At 37.8% G+C, this 20,780-nt stretch overlaps 2 protein-coding genes across 3 annotated transcripts; one reads left to right on the top strand and one right to left on the bottom strand.

The window, feature by feature from the left end:
• Positions 1-2,821: 2,821 nt before the first annotated feature.
• cndp1 (carnosine dipeptidase 1) lies at positions 2,822-6,746 on the bottom strand. Its single transcript, XM_030782218.1, has 11 exons — positions 6,729-6,746; positions 5,823-5,864; positions 5,504-5,647; positions 5,093-5,255; positions 4,497-4,585; positions 4,150-4,347; positions 3,994-4,078; positions 3,638-3,798; positions 3,384-3,548; positions 3,138-3,279; positions 2,822-2,973 (listed from the first exon to the last, which is right to left on the bottom strand). The coding sequence occupies exons 1-11, from the start codon at positions 6,744-6,746 to the stop codon at positions 2,822-2,824; spliced, it is 1,359 nt and encodes a 452-aa protein (XP_030638078.1).
• Positions 6,747-12,763: 6,017 nt separating this feature from the next.
• ncoa7a (nuclear receptor coactivator 7a) lies at positions 12,764-16,572 on the top strand. 2 transcript variants are annotated; one of them, XM_030782320.1, is made up of 7 exons: positions 12,764-12,848; positions 13,654-13,801; positions 14,803-14,928; positions 15,058-15,210; positions 15,565-15,660; positions 15,786-15,859; positions 16,037-16,572. In XM_030782320.1, the coding sequence occupies exons 1-7, from the start codon at positions 12,823-12,825 to the stop codon at positions 16,170-16,172; spliced, it is 759 nt and encodes a 252-aa protein (XP_030638180.1). In that variant the 5' UTR covers positions 12,764-12,822; the 3' UTR covers positions 16,173-16,572. The 2 variants fall into 2 exon arrangements, with proteins under 2 accessions (XP_030638180.1, XP_030638181.1); XM_030782321.1 differs by lacking the exons at positions 12,764-12,848; positions 13,654-13,801 and adding an exon at positions 14,134-14,302.
• The last annotated feature ends 4,208 nt before the right edge of the window (positions 16,573-20,780 follow it).

The following is a 20,780-nucleotide window of genomic DNA, read 5'->3' as shown; positions in this document are numbered from 1 at the left end:
TGAAGTATTGTCCAATCAGAATGCAAAAGGAACGGAGCTAATCTACTCTTAGGCTGGAAAACGACGGCAGCACAGAGGCCCAAAAAGCGAACCAAATGCGACCTTTAAAATACGGTGTTTTACGATCTAAGTAGAAGAAATAACATAGCTCAGAATGTGCCCAATGCGTTTATATGAAAGCAAATGTGTGCAGTATGTCAACAGAACAATTGTTTTTGTTTCTTACCCAAAATTTGCCCAGTATTTCCCCTGTCCGCGCTTTTCGCTCTTAGTCACATATGGCGTACCGTAGTGTGATCATTACGTCACAAGCTCAGCTGTGAGTGCTAGAGAGCGGGTGAAGAGGAGAGGCAAGCCAGGCATATATTTGTCTGCGTGTTGTGTTTGGCTTCAAGTCTTCGAGTGCTTTTTTTAAATTTCAGTTTACCGATTTAGACATGTTAGTGAATATTGTATAAGTCTGCTTATTTATAAGTCCGTCAAGTTCGAATGATAGGGCAATGTTTTACTTAGATCTCGCCTTGAGCATAAGTGCTACACGAAGGGCGTCTTTTGAGCGGTTTATTCGAGTATTTCATAGCATTCGTACTGGGCTTCACTACGTTCTCAAGAGCAGTGTTTCGTTGCGATAATATATCGTGCTACCCCGATTTCTGTGAACAGTTTTCTACTCTAGCACGTGCTTTTACATGGCCTGAGAAGTGTCTTCAAATCTGAATCCGTACCGTCACTGGCTTGTTTCCAACATCACTTTACACCGAACAGGTCATTTGGGTAATAAACCTTATCCTGTGTACGATGTGCATTCTGTAAATAATTTTGGTTAATTAATGTCAGACAAAAGGATGTAACTGTTATTATTTGTGCAGTCTTTTTATTTTAAATGAGGGAGATGAGAAAATGATGTGGTAGCATATGTGGCATCATAAACAATCGTCTTCCAATTCTTGCAATGTCCATATGAAACTGGACTGAATGTTTCCTGATTCTACTGTTATTTCTGTAACTATGAAATAAGTACAATTAAACTATGAAATAAGCACAAGTTAAACTTTGTTCTGAATTTCCTTCTTCTCTAGAAAGAGTTATTTGCAGATGCAACAGAGCTAGGACCCCTGCTTTCAACATAGGGATTCCCAGGGGGTTAATGTTTTATACATCTTCACCCTTTCTGTTCGTTTTGTCACTTAAAGTCTTCCTGGTACAGAAAAATCCCTCCTTTTCCTATCCATGTTCAGATCTGGTTCTCATAGAGAGTGATCACATAGAGGGTTGTACCACTTCTCTTTATAAATATTCATCAATTGTTTTGTACAGTCTTTGTTCAAATTCTTAACTGGAAATGTGGATCATTAATGACTGTGCTTGTCACCTAAGTAGTGTCTTGAAATGGGAATATTATTGAGAATTGGAGAGAGAATTGGATTGTTAGTATTGTCATGCCCCAGTAATTGCACAAATTCTGTACAGAGTTGTAGAAGTGCTTTGTACAAGCTCCTGAGAAGTCTGGAATATGACAACATGTGAATCCACAGGACATTGTGGTTTCTACAGCAATATCTCAGCATTTCATCACAATGCAATCATAATAATGAACAGGCTATGTTAAATTTCATTTTCTTGTTCTGGCTTCTTGCTGTAGTAGCTGAGGTTAAATAAATGATAATGAAACCGTTTATTAAAAATAGAATATTATATCATCACCTTCTAACCCTCTGTGGCTGATACTTCTCTGAAAATGAATATGTTGCTCTTCCACACATATGTTTTACAGTCCTCCTATGATATGGTCCTGTGAATTGTTCGGATTAGCTGAATCTTAACCTTGAAGAGTGGAGATTTTAAAACATAGAAAGGCGTAAAATGCTAGATATGTGTTAGTCTTACACTTTTACACTTTACAAGAACAATATATTTAATTGGATTTATTTTTGACACACCAGCGATATTCTTCATATGCTTTGCATTTGATTCTGGAAAGAAATCAACCTGTGTGTTTCTGTGATCATTAAACGTTGCCTCTGGAAAATCTGCCTGCTATTATATGCCAGTATATTCAGTAACACTAAAAAGTGTGATTACAGTCCATACATAAACTGTAACTCATGTTTTATGCTCAGCCGGTAGATTTTACAGTAAATAGGCCTACCATGAGAGGTTTCAGCAAAAATGTCAGGAGCATTGTTCTTGATACTTTTATAAGGAGTCCTGCTGTGTGGAGTATGTAAGATATAGTTTGTTCTTTCCATTTACTTTCCCCCAATATTTTGCAGGCCTGCTGTGGCCTGTTTAATGGACTGGTTCAAATGTCTCCCCTTACAATGCATGTCAGATGTTTTTTCATTGTCAACAAATGTATTAACAATATATAAACATTAAGGTCTCTCCCTTTATTTAGGATTTATAAGTAAATAGACAGAAATTTAAGGAGAGAGAAAGGTGAAAGGTAATATGCCCTCAGTAATTTTGTTCAGGAATCTTTTCTTTTTCAATCATATTAAAGAGTATCAAAAAGATAAAACTTGAGACAGTTGACTGCTAATGAGAATTTAAACACTGCCCTAAAGCAAGGTCCAGGCGGAACCACGTGTAATCTGATAGGTCTGGCAGCAACGGCAGAATAATATGGCATTTTCTGCTCAAGTCTTCTGGATCTGAGCCACTTCATGAAGGTAGGCAATGAACAGCTTAGTGCCCTCGATGTAGTTGTACCTGGGTGACAAAGACAAGCATAATACCAAAACAGCTTAAACCATTGCTCGTGTTCTGTTGGATACACCCACACAGACTCCTGCCAAGATAAAAATATAACCTTATATGGTTACCTGCTCATCTTCTCATTCTGGGAGTGCAGTCCATCATCAAAGCCACCAATCGGAAGCATGATTATACTCTTTCCTGTCACATCCTGGAATGTCCTGGCAATAGGGATTGTGCCCCCCTCACGGATCAAGTCAGGCTCCATGTTAAATACTAAATATTCACACGCATGGGGTATCAATATCGTAACTTTTATATTGCACATGTAAATGTAAACAAAGTATTACTACAGAGAGTCTTGGAAAATGTGTAATGATTAAGCCATCAAGATTATTGTGTTCCACTGTGGATGAGTGTGTATGAAATTTCTTTTCAACCTCTCTTGACTGCCGCTTTTCCAGCTTCATACAAGGTATGCTGTGTGTCAGCCAACCAGGGCTTTGCCCCAATGATCATGGTCACCTTCAGTTTATTGGGGCTCTTCCGTTTTGCAAAGACAGAGTGCAGGTAGTCCGTCACCTACAATGTATGGTTAAAAAAATGTATCAGTTTAATGTGATTTAGTGCTAGGAGCTTAGCTTCTGTAAAGGTAGTCAGTCCAAGTTTTCTGTTATTCAGCTTGCCTGTTTCTTCACCACCGCTGGGTCCATGTTAGGAACCTGGCGGATAGAGAACTTGGCAGTGACCTTAGCAGGTATGACAGTCTTTGAGCCTGGAGCAGAGAAAGCACCCTCTATGCCATGGATAGACAGAGTTGGGTAGCGCCATCGATGAGCAAGCAAGTCAACCTAGAGGACAGAGACAACGTAAGCGAGGAAAAAGAATGAGGCCTTCATCTTTCTAATCAGCTGACATCCTCTGTCCTTTGTCCACTTACCTTATTGCTGTACATGAGTTGGCTGATGCCAATCTTTTCCTTATAATTTTCTATGTCAAACTCAATGTCCTGATACATCTTCCACTCCTCATCTGAAAAGGGAGCTACTGCTTCCCTGATCCCTGGGATAAGGATTGTTCCACTTGGGCTAATTAGAGTGTCTGCCAGAGAGATATTTGATACCAGTGCCATTATTGTCAGTATAAAATTCATCTCAAGTCTACTGTTGATTCTTTCTCACAATGAAAAAAGGAATCTGAGGTCAAAAAGTAAATCTTACACGTGTTAATACAACATAAAAGAACTTCAGGGTCTAAGTTAAAATGTAAAAAAAAACTCCAGTGAGAGGAACTCACCTAAAATGCCAATGAGATCTGTCATTGGCTCGATCACTGTACCCCCATAAACGCCTGAATGCAAATCCTGCTTAGGCCCCTCTATCTGCGAGAGATAATGACTCACATTAACAACGTGTTCTCAGAGCAAATCTCCAGAGAGCAAGAATTCCTCACCTCTGCAAAGAAGTAACAGTTGCCTCTAGTTCCATAGGTCAGTGCAGGGCGTTTGCTTAGCCAGCCACAATCAGAGATGACAATGTAATCCACATCTGAAAAGAATGTTTCTCTCTGAGCCATGATCATGGCATCCAGGCCATTGGACCCGGTCTCCTCCATCCCCTCAATTAAGAACTTAACATTAACGGGCAGGTCCTGAGAAAGAAAAAAGATCTCAAGTTGAGAAACTGAAATCACTGATTCACTGTAAGATAAGCTCTTAGAACTTGTTGGTCCTTGTGAACTGATGGATTTTGGGATAAATGGTTGCTTTGTGTTTATTGTGATATCTTTCAGACACTGACAATGTTAAGAGCTTGGTAGGCTTCCACAGCATGGATCCAAGCCAGCACTGGAGCCTTATTATCAGATGCTCCTCTGCCGTACAGGTTTCCTTTGAATGAAAACAGACAAAGACAAGCACATTTGAATGAAAGGGAAGACAAGCTACACATTTGAATAAAATAAAGTACCGCCTATGCAGGAATGAACTGTAAAAATCATTCATACAGCATCCACTGTTTAATGTCATTGTAACAGAGCATACATTTGATGTTCTGATATGACTCTTTGAGTGTTTGTTAGCTGTGATACATACCACAGATTAACATTCACTACAGCTTCTGTGTTTGTGCATATGGATTTTAAGTATTGCTGCTTACCTTACACTGTATCTATCACATCTTAAAAACCCTAAGACACCATAACCAAGTCATGAAACAAATATCCCCCTGTTTAAGGATATAACAATAATGTTTTCTTCATATATCTGAACTTTAAATGATATTTCCATGTAGGTAGAATATTTGACTTCTTTTTATTTGCTCAATGATATGTTGGTATCACAAATAAAAGTGCTATTGATTAGTTCTTACTATTATTTCCTACTGGGAAACCTTACCATTAATGTCAGTCAAGTTGTAGGGGTCTGTAGCCCACCCGTCTTCTATCTTGGCCGGCTGTACATCCACATGACCGTAGACACAGACAGTGTCTTTACTGGGATCATTACCAAACTGGGCAGTTACAACTTTTGGCAAAGATATTACATCACCATTTGTCAGCTGTGCCGGTGGAAGAAAACAACTTGAGTAAGAAACTGATGAACAAAAGCTTTTTGGACTTTTCACTTTCTTTAAAACACAAAAACAACAGAAATGTTAGAAAAAAAACAGCAGAATTATCAGAAATATCAACATAATGTCCCATAAAGCAGAAAATCAGGTAAAAATAGGATGCATTTCAAATAAAATATCAATATTTCCACTTTTTACTCTAGTTATGGCTTTGACCTTCAAAGACCTTTTCTCACCTCTTGTTTTCCAATGTCAACAAGCTCCACTTTCCCTCCCATAAGACGCAGTTTCTCTGCTGTCATGTCCATCATACGGTGTAACTCTGGCCTCTTTGTTATATCACTAGAGTCACTTTCCACAGCAACCCACTGCCTCAAAGCCTAATGCAAAAATCCAATCACATAAACTCATAACATTTTCGCATGACAAAGTCATACCTCTGCAAACATGTTCTAAAAACATATTCCAGATATGTCTTCGCAGCATGCAAAAGCAACCAATATTTTTCTGAGATTAAAAAAAAAAACCCTCACAGAACTCATGTCCAACTCATACCTCTATGTATTCCTCTTGATGGTTGTCTACAAACTGAGTCAACTCATCAAAGCGGAATGAGAGAACTCTTGCCCCAAAAAGCAGAGAAAAGAAAGTAATGCCGTTCATCTGTTCAAAGTAAAAACATTAAACAACCAAGTAATGCATCCATAAGGAGGTAATAATTGTGTGTAACATTGTTTTTTTTCCCCTTTAAATCCACGTAATATGGGGAACATTCATATTCAAGGGAGCTCTTACAGAATCGTAAACTTACCGCTTTTCCAGAACCCGGGTCCAGTTACTCTGAAATATTACACTCACTGCTTCAAATGCCAACTGAGCTGCATTCACCAGAGGAGGCACTGTTAAATACTTTTGTTGAAGAATACCTCCTATGGAGACAGAAATCACAAAAGCAATCCTTTCTTGAAGAACAGCCAGCTAAGCTGCCAAATGGAATTTTCTCGCTGACGAATGTAATCCTGGCGTTGAGTACAACCAAAGGACACACACTGTGCTCCTTCATCGACCCACACTGTTAAGGGTCAGAATTTGAACTGTTTGGCAAGAATTTAGAAAATAAACACGTGTCCGTTTATCCTTTAGGGTCCATATGATAACACTTTTGTAATTCTTTTGTCTTCCTGTGAAATGTTCCATTTTGAACATTGATTTCAGATCTGCTTTACTGACATTTCTAAGGTCCCTAACTTAGAAGCGGCCCTACTACCTGAATGGCATGGCGTCAGAAACTATGGATTTACATGATTAGATGTTGATAAAATAGCTACAAACCTGTTGTTGTTGTTTTTTTAACGTTTTGTAATATTTCCAGAAATCACTTTTTTTTGCTTTCAGGATAGAATTATAATGGGACAAAAATATGCTTGAATGTGTGTCTTATCTCTGCTAATGCCTGTGTGCTTTGGGAAGGAAAGACATTGATGCATCTACAATAGCCTGCACATAAAGTCAAATAATTATTTAGATTAGGGTGTATAACGTTTTATTTTTCTAGGGTGTCCTGATTCCTCAGTGGACTTAAACGAATTTCATTTTGAAAAAGAACAAAACTGTCTCTGTTTATAATACACCGAGACAAATGAAAGAAACAACAGAAACATAGTGACTGATTTTTATAATTGTCTTATTTATTGATAGATGCACGACTTAACCCTCAGTAATGCACACAGCATGGGGACCAATTATGGAACATATAATGAAGAAATCAGATGTTAATCCCATTCTTTTGACATGTTCAATGGGCAATTAGTTCTCAAGGAGAAACGCTTCCTGTCCTTTCATGGTCCCCATTCCTCCCAGTATGTGAGGTCACACATGATGGGAGACCTTTAACTGTATGTAACTTCTGCAGTGGCTTTTCGGATTTGAAAGCAGCAAGTGTGGGGTCATATAGAGTGTATCTTTAGAAAGATAGTTGAGTGAAGAGTGTGAGGACTAGCCTACATTAATTTCACTGGGATTAAACCCTAGGCAGTTTTGTTGGCCATTTTAATGAATTTGAATTTTGTGAACAGAAAATCGGATTAATCCCCCACCTTTGCTTTCTCCTTTTCTAGTCTTAAGTTTCCTTAGCAATTAAAAAATAAAATAGACTCTGTGTTCAAATCCAACGAATCATATCTTGAGAGTGGAGGGGGGTCAGTTAGTATGTAGAGGGAGGAACAAATTCTAAGTAATCACCACTAGATGGAGCTCTTCAGACAGTCTAACTCATCCACCCTTCCTGGAAATGAGGGCTGTAACAGTTGGTCTGTCCATTGGATGTGATTCATCTGTTTAATATGAAGGAATCATATTATTGTCATTTCAAGGCTGAGGGGCATCCAGTGTTATCGGTCCAAACACTTGAATCTTGACATTCTAAATTTTTCAACTTTTCAAAGGTAATTTAAGTGTTATTATGTACGTGAACACGCTAAAGGGCATACTGAAACATTATTCAAAATAGCCACACAATGTCCAAATAGCAGAACCTATGTCGTTTCTGAATTATAGAGGGAAAATACATCTTGTGCTGATGACTTAATGAATGCAACATTTCTAAGTTTAACTCTAAATCCTGAAATTTCAGAAATAGACTGTGTAACAACTCACTCCTCATTCCCTTGATCCTAATCTGCAGTATGTAACTCAGTATTTAGACAGGATATTTCCCATGTTCCCTCTGGTTAACACTCTTTCATAAGGGTTTAGTTTCATAACTACACTGAAAAATGAGTTGTTTTGTATCCTGCTGCTGTTTTCCAAAAAAGATTGTATTTAGAGAATTCCGAAACATGTAAGCACACTCTCTGTCGCATGTTGTACTGAATATTGTACTGAACATACCAAAACTCCACATTTATACGGCTTGGTCATCGACATCCATTTTAGACTTTGCTCCTTTTACTATATGCATAAGATCATTTTTCAACTTGTTTTGAAAGAAAGTGGTTACGATTTGAATCAGTGTCACTCTTAGTTTCTTTTTTTATCGGATAATCATAAGGAAGATACGATGAAGTCTCAGGAGTATGGAAGTTTCTCTTTCTCCTTTTAATTTAGTTTTTTTTTACCTTAACATGAATTGACCTGTTTTATTCTTCTAGCTTTCTTGCTCAAGATGTATTGGTGGAAATGAAGGAGCTGAAATTTGGAAATAAATCACTGCACTGTAAAACTATTAGGCCATGGCACCATGTCTGTGGAAAGTCACAATGCTGTGTCAGCTAATCCATGGCTTAAAAATGCCTCTTAAACTTTAACAGATTAACTGCAGTTTTAGATGGACGACCGAATAGCGGCCTGATAAGACACTGTTTTCCTCAACAGACAACTTTCATTGTTGTCTGTACATAAAATAAACATAAAAATCCTAATCTATTGCTTAGTATATTGTAATATACAGAATGGGTTTATCAGGATTTTGTGCCTAAATCTTGTTCTGTATTGTCTCAAACATATACCTGAGAAAGGCTTCGACTTTGGTTATTTGGTTGGTTGGTACGTTGGATTGGTCGGTGCAGTTTGACCCTTCGTTGGATGGTCGTAATTTCACTTATAACATCTGACAACATTTATTTCATCCTCTTGCAAGAGATGACCTAAAAGTGGAATTACCTGGCAGGGAGGAAATAGCTGTGTGTTGAACATCTGAACACTCTACGGAAATATGAGCCTTAAAGCCTTAATCATCTGGAATTTTTTTTTCTTTTTACTTTCATCACCGCAAACCTCTGTATGTGCTCTGAACATTCAAGAGAATTTCTGAAACTGAATTAGTCACAATACACACACCACAGCTACGGAAATTGGCCCACTGCAATAAGAGTCATTCTCACAAATGACTGGAGAGTTTGATTTCACTGCCATTCAAAATCCCGGTAAGAATTTTAGGCAAAACTTTTTAAATCAAGGTATGTATTATGTTAAAGAATATTATGATCTCAATATTACAAGGAGTCAACAAGAGTGTTAAACCATAAATGATATATAAACATGATTACACGTTTATGAATGGATAAAAGATAACATGTCCTATAAACAAGTGAATGAGAATCACGTTCACTACGTGCATGGGGGCTGTTCCAAAACGGACTCATTGGACTTGATTTGCCTTGTGCAACAACCTGAAGTGTAGCCCTGCCAAATTGTGAGCGACGTGTAAAACGGGACTTGGACACACTTTGACCTTCAAAACATTAACTTTCAAATAACCTCCCTCGTACACAAGCGCACACGTACACACGCACACATACACACACACACACACACACACACACACAGGAATGGTTGTAATTGCTACTGGTTGTGACTGATGTTTATAATTGCTAAGAGTTGTTTGTACATATGTCAACATCCAAGAGAAACATCTAGAAATAATTTTATTACAGAGTGGTATTTGTGTGAGAGGGACTGAGACTGAATTCTGAGGAAATTCATCATACTGTTATTGTTCTCTGCTTAAACATGACCATAACCAACGCATGGCATGCAGCACGAAATCACAGGAAATGCTTGAGAATGACACAAACATAAAAGTTCATTAGAGAATTTTATTTTTAGCTGTGCAGTTGTTGTGGGAAGCAAAAAAAAAAAAATCAGTATCATTGACGTGCAAAATTATGTTTTCCGGTGAAAGACTTTCCACCACAAAGCAAAGGAAACCTTGCAGAAGTGTGGGCATACACATGCTATTGATGTAGGTGAGCTTCGTAGTTTTTTAAGTAGGACAGTGGCAGGGCATTCTCAACCATAGCTCATTAAACCAGTGAACTCAGCTAGGTCAAAGATACTGCATGACTGTCAGGCATAAGGGAGGGTTACATACTGCTTAACTACTCTCATTTTAACACTGCAGGAGATTAAAATGAGATTCAGCTCACTCCAGTTCGTTTATTTAGTATATTCAAAAATATACATTTATAGGACGTCATTAATCTCACCATAAACTATTCAAATAGTAATTATGCAATATCTTGGTTTTACCTAATTTATGTAGCTTGTTTAAAATGCTCTAATTCTGTGTAACAGTTAAACTTATTTGTTATGCTTTTAATATAACATAATGCTTCTAACATAATGATCTCCCCCGCCTCATGTCAGTTAAACTTTGGCAAAGAAAGTTGTCTATCTGGACTAAACCAGTAAGTCTTTGAGCACAAAAACAACTGTATTATCCTGCCACTCTAATGAGAACAGTCTAAATGAGCAATTATAGGGAGAATTAGTCAGCGTCTGAGAGAAAAAGGTAGCATTCTACCTGACCTGCAACCAGATTGTAATTCTAAGAACAAAAGTATCAAACTAGTTTGTTTTGATTTTTTTTTATCCTGTTTGGAATGCTGTTTTGTTACCGCTTCTGTCGGAATATTTGATCATTCCTCTTGAAGAAAAATGAAGGAAATGTAATTCCACTCCACTTTCTAAAAACTCTCATAAAGCCTGAAAGAATTTTAGTTGTACTGATTCAGGAGGGAAGATATTTGACTTGAGCAATATATGTGGAAATGTTTTTGGGGCATGGGAAGACCAATGGGGGAGGAGACATCAATGGATGAGACAGTGTTTGCATCATACAGTGTAACTGGTTGCCTTAAGTGGTTACATAGTCTTCATGATTAATTCCACTGTGGAGAAATATAATCGGATCAAGTAACTCTGATAATAGGGCTTCTCATACAGTTACTTGCTTATAAGTTGAGAGCAGCCAGTGTGGGCTGAAAGTCTTCTTTGGGTTTTTCCAAATGTTGACCTTTTAACCTTTGCTGTAGGAAAATGTAGGAGTAGAAAACAACTTGTGAGATGACATTATATTTTGCATTACACAGAGGTCCAAGTTTTGGCATCATTATACCAGACTGATGTATATTTGCCATCGTTACAAGCAGTTTTCAAACAGCAACCCTACCACGCATCATCTATGTGGATTTCACAGTTCACTGGTTATTACTGAACTGGTAATGCAGGTACATCCACTCCCTTGGTTATTTCTGAGACTGATATTTTGTGTTTTTTTGTAAATATCCTGCAGAGGAAGAACCAAGAAATCATTAGCAGAGTGGTAAATGAAGTAAGGAGAAGCTTTACACAGAAACAATAGATTAGGTTTGGAACATTCTGGAATTCACGCACTGTGCACTTCCTATGACAAGACTCAAATTTCCTGTGGTATAATGTACTTCCACAAGTTTGTCAGGGCATGTAACAATACTACAGCCCTTTTCATTCATCAGATATGTAGAAATGGACAGATAGGTATTCTGTTCACAGTTGTTCAAAAAAGCAAAAAGAAACGTGTGAAGAGCTTGTTTGATTATTGATGTTAAAATTGAGGAAGCAAGAAACAATGTAAAGGATGTGACATATATGGTCTAGTTATGTAGAAACCCATAGTGACAGCGTAACATGGTGGATATTACAAAAGAGAAAGAACGATGTTTATGCTATAACTCACACTTTAAAGCATAATTCAAATTTGTTTTATGTATTGTTGTCAGATGCATTTCAGTTGAGTTATTCAAACTGCTTTTGTAAAAAAAAAAAAAAAAAGTACTGCAGAAACATGTATGACCCGATGTTATAATTCGTTTAGCTTAGTGTTTATTGCATGCTATGCTTTCTTGTCAAGTGTGGTTTCCATGAAAAAGTGCATTTCCTTTGTGGATTTTGATGTGAGTGTTGTGCTAAAAAGATTGTGTAATCTCTTGTTTACTGACATAGAAGAACAATTTGTGCAGCGTTTTTCACATTAGTGGTAATTGGGGTAGAGTTGAAGTTTATCTTCTTATGGTATTGTGTCTGGCTGAATTCCTTGAATTGTTGTATGAAACATCAAAAAAAAAAAACCTTACAGAGTGTCTGAATTACCAGGCCAAGTTGAGGCAATATCCTGAAAATGTAATGTCATGAAGTTAAAGATTAGATGACACTTCTGTCCATGTAATAACCTGTGACTGTGATTTTTTTCTGAAGGTCCGACTGTACGTCTTCTGATCAGAAATAACGGGAGGGAGCTGGGGAGCATGTTCATCAAATTTTACAATGGATCCATTCATTTGATGTAGAATGCGTTTTTATTTTTTTTTTGCTTAGTGATAGACATCAGATTAAAAGTCAGTTTGTAAAAGCTGCTACTAAAAATAAAAATGCCTAGACGATAGCTTTCTAGGACAAGACTTTAACTCTTTGGCATGAGAATCCCTTTGACACAAAATGACTTTTTGAACCTCATCCAATTTATAGAGCCTAGCAGGTGAAGTTAATATATCATCCAGCTAGGTCCTTAACCCAGTTGTGAAATCTGCCACAATAGTTGGCCTTGACAAACCTTTTGGGAGGGCTTTGCCCAAAGAGGCTTATCTCAGCTAAAGTTCTAGTATAAAATACAAGGGACAGCAGGATAGATTTGACAAGTATGGTTCTACAACACTGAGACTGCAAATACCTACAAATCCATTCCTCATCTCCTACATTTACCTTGTACTCTTTCTTTTCACCTGCTGGGAGTGACACAATGGGAGTCGCCTACAGTGTGGGAGAGTAAGTAGCAGGACTTCTATAACATGTAGCCTATGTAAAATACAGCTGGAAAGAGAATATGAAGAATACTTGTTTACTTAAACAAGAATTTTTTAAAGCCTTATATCTTAGTGTCTGAAATAATATTAAGATACCGACGCATAACTCAAAAATCATTCAGTTTAAGTTGATTTTACTGCAGAGTTTTGTTTGCAGGACACAGATATTCAGATCTGACCGGTGCATGTGGCTGCCTGTTTCCAGAGATAATAATCTGTTTAGATCAGAACAGTAGAAACTACTGTCATCGCCTGCCAACGCAAACCTGGCTTATACTTCATGTTCACCAGGGTTTTCGTTAATATTGTCTACAGACAGTTAGATTTCAGCAATCTTATAAATTTATTGCAAGCCACACTATGCGACATGGACCTAGTAAACTTGGGTATGACATCAAGTTTGATGTACGTAGACTGTACGATAATAACACCTCGTTGCATACGACGCGTTTCAAAGTTTCAAATTTGTCCGGTAAAATGAATTCTTCGAAACCGGAACAGTAAGAGAAAACTCCTGCACACATGCATCTCAAATTACCTATTGCGTAATTGTCCACATGCTCACCTCCTGGCTTTGTAATGAATCGTACTGAATTTAAGACAATAGGCTACTGATTATTGTCCAAAAGCATTAAAAAGTGTCTGACTTTAACATTTCTCGTTTCACATTTACATGCTTATAAGCAGTAAACTGGCCAAGCACACTGGGGCTTTGTCTTCACAAATGAATGTGGTTGGACCTAACATCCTTTTTGTTGGTTTTACAGAGTGGACCACCTCTATACTTTCTTTGTTCAGTGGTCACCAGACATCTATACAAATCAAACCAAAAACCAAAATCTCCTTGTGCTACAGGAGGATAAGCTCGCAGCGATCAACAACTTATTCAGCAACCCAGAACCCAAAAACTGGGAGGTGAGCGGAGTCCTTATTTTTCACACATTTCCTACAACTGACACAATGGATGTATCTGTAGTGTAGATCCTCTAGATCATCCCTCTGTAATTCCTCAAAATAAACAATGTGTGGAAAATACAGAACAGCATACAAGCAGATGGAGTTCACAAATGAGCTCTCTGGGCTTTCAGCGTAACACTTTTGCTCTCTCCATATTTGGTCTCACTTCCTCTACTTGATGTTTCTTTTTCTGAAGAACGAAACTAGAGTAGTAACTGAGGTAGCCTGTTGATTTCACATGGGCAGGGACATGTGGGAAAAATCCGCCCAGTCGGATTTTTGGTGGTGGGAAATGATGTTATGAACAGCATAAATGTGGGTTCCCCATTCACTGACAACAAATACTCTCTTAAAACATACATTGGAGCAGTTAGTCAGAGCACATGCAATATGAAGCCACTAGCAGAAAACATGAAGATTCTGTACTTTGCAAAAAAGTTTGAGGAGCCTTATGTGCAGGTAGGTGTTTGTCTCTGTTGCGCAAATCTATCCTTTACATCTGGAATGTATCTGGATGTAAATGACTGTACATGTACATAATGGATACGTCAAAATTTGAAACTGAATCACAATACACCAGTGATCCTTTTGTGTTATTTCATTATGGCTTCTAAATGTGCATTGCAAGTATCACATACAAGTTTTTGTTTTAGTGGTTTGATGTTAGACCATGTAAATGCACTGCCTGTCTGCTAGTACAGTTTCATTTGGTTAATTTAGATGAGACAATCTCTGTGCAGTTAGCAATGACTACTCACTGAAATAGTTCTACACTGTACTGGGTTTGTGGAATGAGAAGAGAAGAGAAAGTGTATAAGAAGTTTTTTTTTTCTGGTTCTGCTAGACAATCTGTGAGTTGAATGAGTGATGCAATATCACTTTTGACTATATCTTTGGTTGTACATTTAATTTAGCTCAAGTTTAATACCTGGATATTTTTTTTTACCACTCCTATCTAGATAATCACAGTAGGGGGAGCAAAACGGCGTCATAGTGTCTGCAGCTGTGAAGGTGAGGAGTCTGAGGATCCGCTGCCTGAACTCCATGACAAGAGTCACGTCCTGGACGAGCACCATCTCGCTGCTGTGAGTTACACTGATTTTTGCTTTTTACTACGAAAGATCCAGAATAAAACACCGGTGTTGTGGAATTAAAAAAAAAACCTTTGCTGTCAGAGGTCAGTTGCCTTATTGGTAATATCTCCTTCTCTGTAGCTGGCGAATCAAATACCTCCACGGACACAGGGATATCCATGGCGATTGGTGTACAGCACTGCAGAGCATGGTACTAGCTTGAAGAGTCTCTACAGAAAAATGGCACAGTTGGATAGACCTGTCTTACTGGTCATCAAAGACATGGAAAATCAGGTAGATTCACCTACAACAATATCAGCTGAAGATAGCAATTGCTGCACTTATAGACATCTCAACAAAACTGATTACATTTGGAGATTTTGACCTTCCTTCCTTTATTAAAAAGCAGTACTACAATGATGAGACATTTAACAAACCTTCATAAACTCATAAAATGTTGCGTTACATACAGACATAAATTATATCTATTGAAGCACATGTTTTAAGACACATATATCAGCATTTCTTCAAAATATTAATGAATCTCCACTAGCATTTCTTTAAATGTTCAAAATCTGCAGCGCCAAATAGAGAGATGTCTAATGGAAAGAGAGAGAAAGGTTAACAACCTCCATCATCCTCCCACAGGTGTTTGGGGCATTTTCTTCACATCCGTTCAGAGTGAGTGACTGCTGTTATGGGACAGGAGAAACCTTCCTCTACAGCTTCAGCCCAGAGTTGAAGGTACATGCAGCTCCATTTGGATTTGTCTTCACTTATAATTCTGCGTCTCTTCTCAGTGACCTTACTGCGTGTTGTTCTGATTCAGAATGATAATAACAGTATCATTAATCCCATTAATCACACAGATGTTCCGCTGGAGCGGGGAAAACTCCTATTTTGTGAAGGGCTTCCTTGACTCTCTACAATTGGGAGCAGGAGGGTGAGCAATCAAACTATTTTATCTTTTCCAGTCCTCGTTATTTAAGCTCTTCACATTTCTGCTTAGTCTATAATGGCTACTGTAATACTGAGATATCTATGACCATACATATGCCATTCAGAAGTACTCACAGAAGTCAAAACTTAAATTTTTAAATTTTTTTTTTTTTTTTTACAGAGGACACTTTGGACTGTGGCTAGATGCTGATCTATATCGCGGCTCCAGCTACTCCTGCAATACCTTCCACAACCAGCCCCTCTCCCTCCATCATGATTTTACTGTAAAAGAATTAGAGGTGTGGACCTTCCAGTAAGGGGAACTCTATAACGGCAAATGGCAAGTTTGCAACAAACAGAAAGTTAGTTATGGTCCAAGTTTTACATGACTGCACCTGCACGTGCTAACGTTTAGCATGCTCTGATGTGTATGAGGGTGGAACCCGTCAGACAAGCTGTAAAGCTACTGTTATACGTGCTGAACGCACTTCAGCCAGGAGTAGCACTGACAGGGAAGTAAAGTTTAAATACATGTTGAAACAAGACTATTTGGCTGTTGTTAGTACTCAGTGCTGGCAGAAACTGAAGATTAACAGTTTTTAACTGCCATCACTACAGTTGCCAGTAATAAGACACTACAAATCGAAGCCGTTACCAAATCAAAGAGGCATATGTCATGTGCCTTTTCTGAAACAGCATTAACAACACTCAGGTTCTGAATTGATTTTATTAAACACACTAAATCTGTATTTCATAAATGAGAAAAAAAAGTTTACCTATTATTATTATTATATTTGCCTCTTATTATCTATCAGGATGCTTTAAAAAGGATTTGATAAAAAAAAAAAAAAGTTGAGTTTGGTGTGGTGTATGGATGCATCTGCCAATTATTTTTTTTTACTTTATTTAATTTTTCAAATTTAATTGATTTTCAGGTACTTTTTTATGTTAAGGTATTTGTGAACTGTTTATTTGTCTCTTGTGTTCCTTTAAGCAGTATTGGGACTGCTTGTGTGTAATAAGTTATGGCCCTTATTAAAGAATTCTATTTTCTTACTACCAGTTGTGTTCTGACTTCAATGTACTCCACTTTCATTTCAAAACAACTTGTATGAGAAAAGAACTTGAGAAATCATTTAAAAATAACAAGTATGACTCATCTCCTGTTCTGGGTGATGTGTGTGATGGACAACAGCTATGTTAGCTTGCTTCCTATAATTAGCATACATGTATTTTCAACGTTTCTTGGCTTGATCTTATGTTCTGCATGCAGAGCTGTGCACACAAGGCATAAAGCTTTCAATCACCCAGACTTCCTTCAGTGTTCATCTCTTGCAATTCATTTTGCCTAATTCTCTCGATGTACTCAGGCATGTGCACAGATAGACCTCAGGTGGTGCTCAAGCACCTGCCCTGTTGGCCTCTGACTAGATAAGTGCCCTTTCAAGACCTTTTTTACTATTTCTTTTTCTAATTTTACATTTAAGCTTTTCAATTTGGCCCATGGCATCAATCCTCAGTTAAAAGCGTGCTGTAATGCCCGATAGCTGCGCTTGCCACAACAATTAACGCACGCAAATCAAGTGCTTTGTGGAGCAGCATTCACGTCTCCTACCTTGACCTCCCTTCATTGGGTCACAGGTAGGTAACGATAGTAGGGCTGGATCATGGTCCCTTGGGGCCAGTGGGCACATGTCCTTTGGTGACCTGTATCGTGGCTCCAGCTACTCCTGCAATACATTTCACAACCAACTCCTCTCCCTCCATCATGATTTTACTGTAAAAGAATTAGAAGGTGTGGACCTTCCAGTAAGGGGAACTCTATAACGGCAAACGGCAAGTTTGCAACAAACAGAAAGTTAGTTATGGTCCAAGTTTTACATGACTGCACCTGCACGTGCTAACGTTAAGTATGCTCTGATGTGTATGAGGATGGAACCCGACAGACAAGCTGTAAAGCTACTGTTATACGTGCTGAACGCACTTCAGCCAGGACTAGCACTGACAGGGGAGTAAAGTTTAATTGTATACACATTCACTGATAATGTGGGTGAACCATTTGGACAGATTTACCCTCTGTAAGGACAAGGCCATGCACAGACATTTTGGGAAGCAGGGCACCTCTTTCATAATTATTTATAAAAAATAAAGTTACATGCAGTAGCACATCTTTTACTTACTTACATGTTTATTTATTTCAATACCCATACACACATGCAGATGTTTAATACTCAACAGATTTCTACAAAATTATCAATTCACACAGAGACAATGGTTGTTAGCATTCACTACTTCTACATTTATCACAAGGACAGGCAACAGCAAAGAAAACAATGCAACATTGGGCATGCTTTAGTGGGTAAGACTGCTTGGTGAAAGAGTCGATACATTGCAACAGTAAATCTCACCAGACTGTAACTGTCAGTGGCTCCAAAGGACATGTGCCCACGGGACCATGATCCGGCCCTACTATCGTTACCTACCTGTAACCCAATGAAGGGAGGTCAAGGTAGGAGACGTGAATGCTGCTCCACAAAGCACTTGATTTGCGTGCGTTAATTGTTGTGGCAAGCGCAGCTATCGGGCATTACAGCACGCTTTTAACTGAGGATTGATGCCATGGGCCAAATTGAAAAGCTTAAATGTAAAATTAGAAAAAGAAATAGTAAAAAAGGTCTTGAAAGGGCACTTATCTAGTCAGAGGCCAACAGGGCAGGTGCTTGAGCACCACCTGGGGTCTATCTGTGCACATGCCTGAGTACATCGAGAGAATTAGGCGAAATGAATTGCAAGAGATGAACACTGAAGGAAGTCTGGGTGATTGAAGGCTTTATGCCTTGTGTGCACAGCTCTGCATGCAGAACATAAGATCAAGCCAAGAAACGTTGAAAATACATGTATGCTAATTATAGGAAGCAAGCTAACATAGCTGTTGTCCATCACACACATCACCCAGAACAGGAGATGAGTCATACTTGTTATTTTTAAATGATTTCTCAAGTTCTTTTCTCATACAAGTTGTTGTGAAATGAAAGTACACTGAAGTCGGAACTCAACTGGTAGTAAGAAAACAGAACTCTTTAATAAGGGCCATAACTTATTACACACAAGCAGTCCCAATACTGCTTAAAGGAACACAAGAGACAAATAAACAGTTCACAAATACCTTAACATAAAAAAGTACCTGAAAATCAATTATAATTGAAAAATTAAAGTAAAAAAATAATTGGCAGATGCATCCATACACCACACCAAACTCAACTTTTTTTTTTTATCAAATCCTTTTTAAAGCATCCTGATAGATAATAAGAGGCAAATATAATAATAATAATAATAATAATAATAATAATAATAATAATAATAATAATAATAGGTAAACTTTTTTTCTCATTTATGAAATACAGATTTAGCGAGTTTAATAAAATCAGTTCAGAACCTGAGTGTTATTAATGCTGTTTCAGAAAAGGTATATGACGTATGATTCTCAACAGACACCTTCTTTGGTTTGGTAACGGCTTTGATTTGTAGTGTCTTATTACTGGGGCAACTGCAGTGATGGCAGTTTGACCTAAAAACTGTTACTCATGGAGTTAACTTTCAGTTTCTGTTAGCAATGAGTACTATCAACAGCCAAATAGTCATGTTGCAACATCTATTTAAGGCATTTCTGTCCTCTGTGTTCCATCTAGTGGCTACTCAGTGGTACAGAATTAGAGTTGGTTTAGTATCCGCTAAACCAAGCTAACATAGGTGATGACAATTAGATTATACTAATAATCACTAAGACTTTGTTGGAGAAATTTAATAGACACTGTGATTTTATGGTAATCAATGTGAATCTTTCAAAAGTCACACTACATAACAGCAATGACACCATATTCTTGATTATTTTTAGGGTTAAACTCTAAAGCCATGAATCAAGTTGCCTTTATTTGGGTGTTTATTACATAAAGTTGGACAACAGTCATTTATCACTACTGCTCTTTGGTGTCACTTTTCCAGCTCAATTTCAATCTGTAATCTCCATTTGTCAGAAACGTAGGTTCTTGTCACAGTTCACTTCAACATTTCATTTCTGAAAGGTAACAATAAATCGGACCATATTACAGTCTTAATTTTGAATCATTACACATTGATACATCCAGTTTGTTTCCCTGATTTTATTCAGAATTAACACAACATCTAAACATCTTTTATAATGGAGAAAGCATGAGAAAATACAATCAAGCAATATGATGACTTAATCACTCAGAATCAAAGAAAAGATTTCTCTGTTAATTATCAGTTTGACATAAAAGCAATTTAAAGGTGAAGTAACTGAAAACCAAAAGACAAATCTCTCTAAACTATCTAGTGATGCTCCTTTGAGCAGGCTGAATCTTGGGCGACATGGTTGGGTGACATCAAACCTTCGGCACAAGCAGAACTCACAAACCTGAAACCATCGATAATCATAGTGTCTTCAGTTTCCACAATGCTGCAGTCACCACATTCACGCAGTACAGGTGTCAATTTCCTCTTTGTTCCATTAGTACAGCCCTGACAACAACACAAGAGATATCCCTGATTAAAATCGTCAAACAGCGCATAACAGTAATTCATTTCAGAGATACAGTGACTGTGGTCATAAAGTGAATAATACTAATACAACTTTTATTGCCTGTTTTTCATAACACAAATCTCTCCTGCCTCTTGTCAGACAACATTACTATATGTAACATGTTTTTACTGATCTCCTATCACACATTCTCCCATTGTGTCATTCTAGTAATCAACTACAGGTTCCTCTTAATCTGAGGGCGGGCTGCTCAGATGTTGAAATATCAATCAAAGGCTGCCTTCAGACTTTGAAAGGACACCCAGTCCAGTCTGGGCTGACAGACAAAAATCTTCCCCTACCTGTCTGCTAATGCCATTAAATCAGA

The sequence above is a fragment of the Chanos chanos genome, chromosome 8 (genome assembly GCF_902362185.1).
Source record: "Chanos chanos chromosome 8, fChaCha1.1, whole genome shotgun sequence".
Lineage (NCBI taxonomy): Eukaryota > Metazoa > Chordata > Actinopteri > Gonorynchiformes > Chanidae > Chanos > Chanos chanos.
The sequence above is the reverse complement of the archived record's forward strand: the minus strand, read 5'-3'. Positions and strand labels throughout refer to the sequence as shown.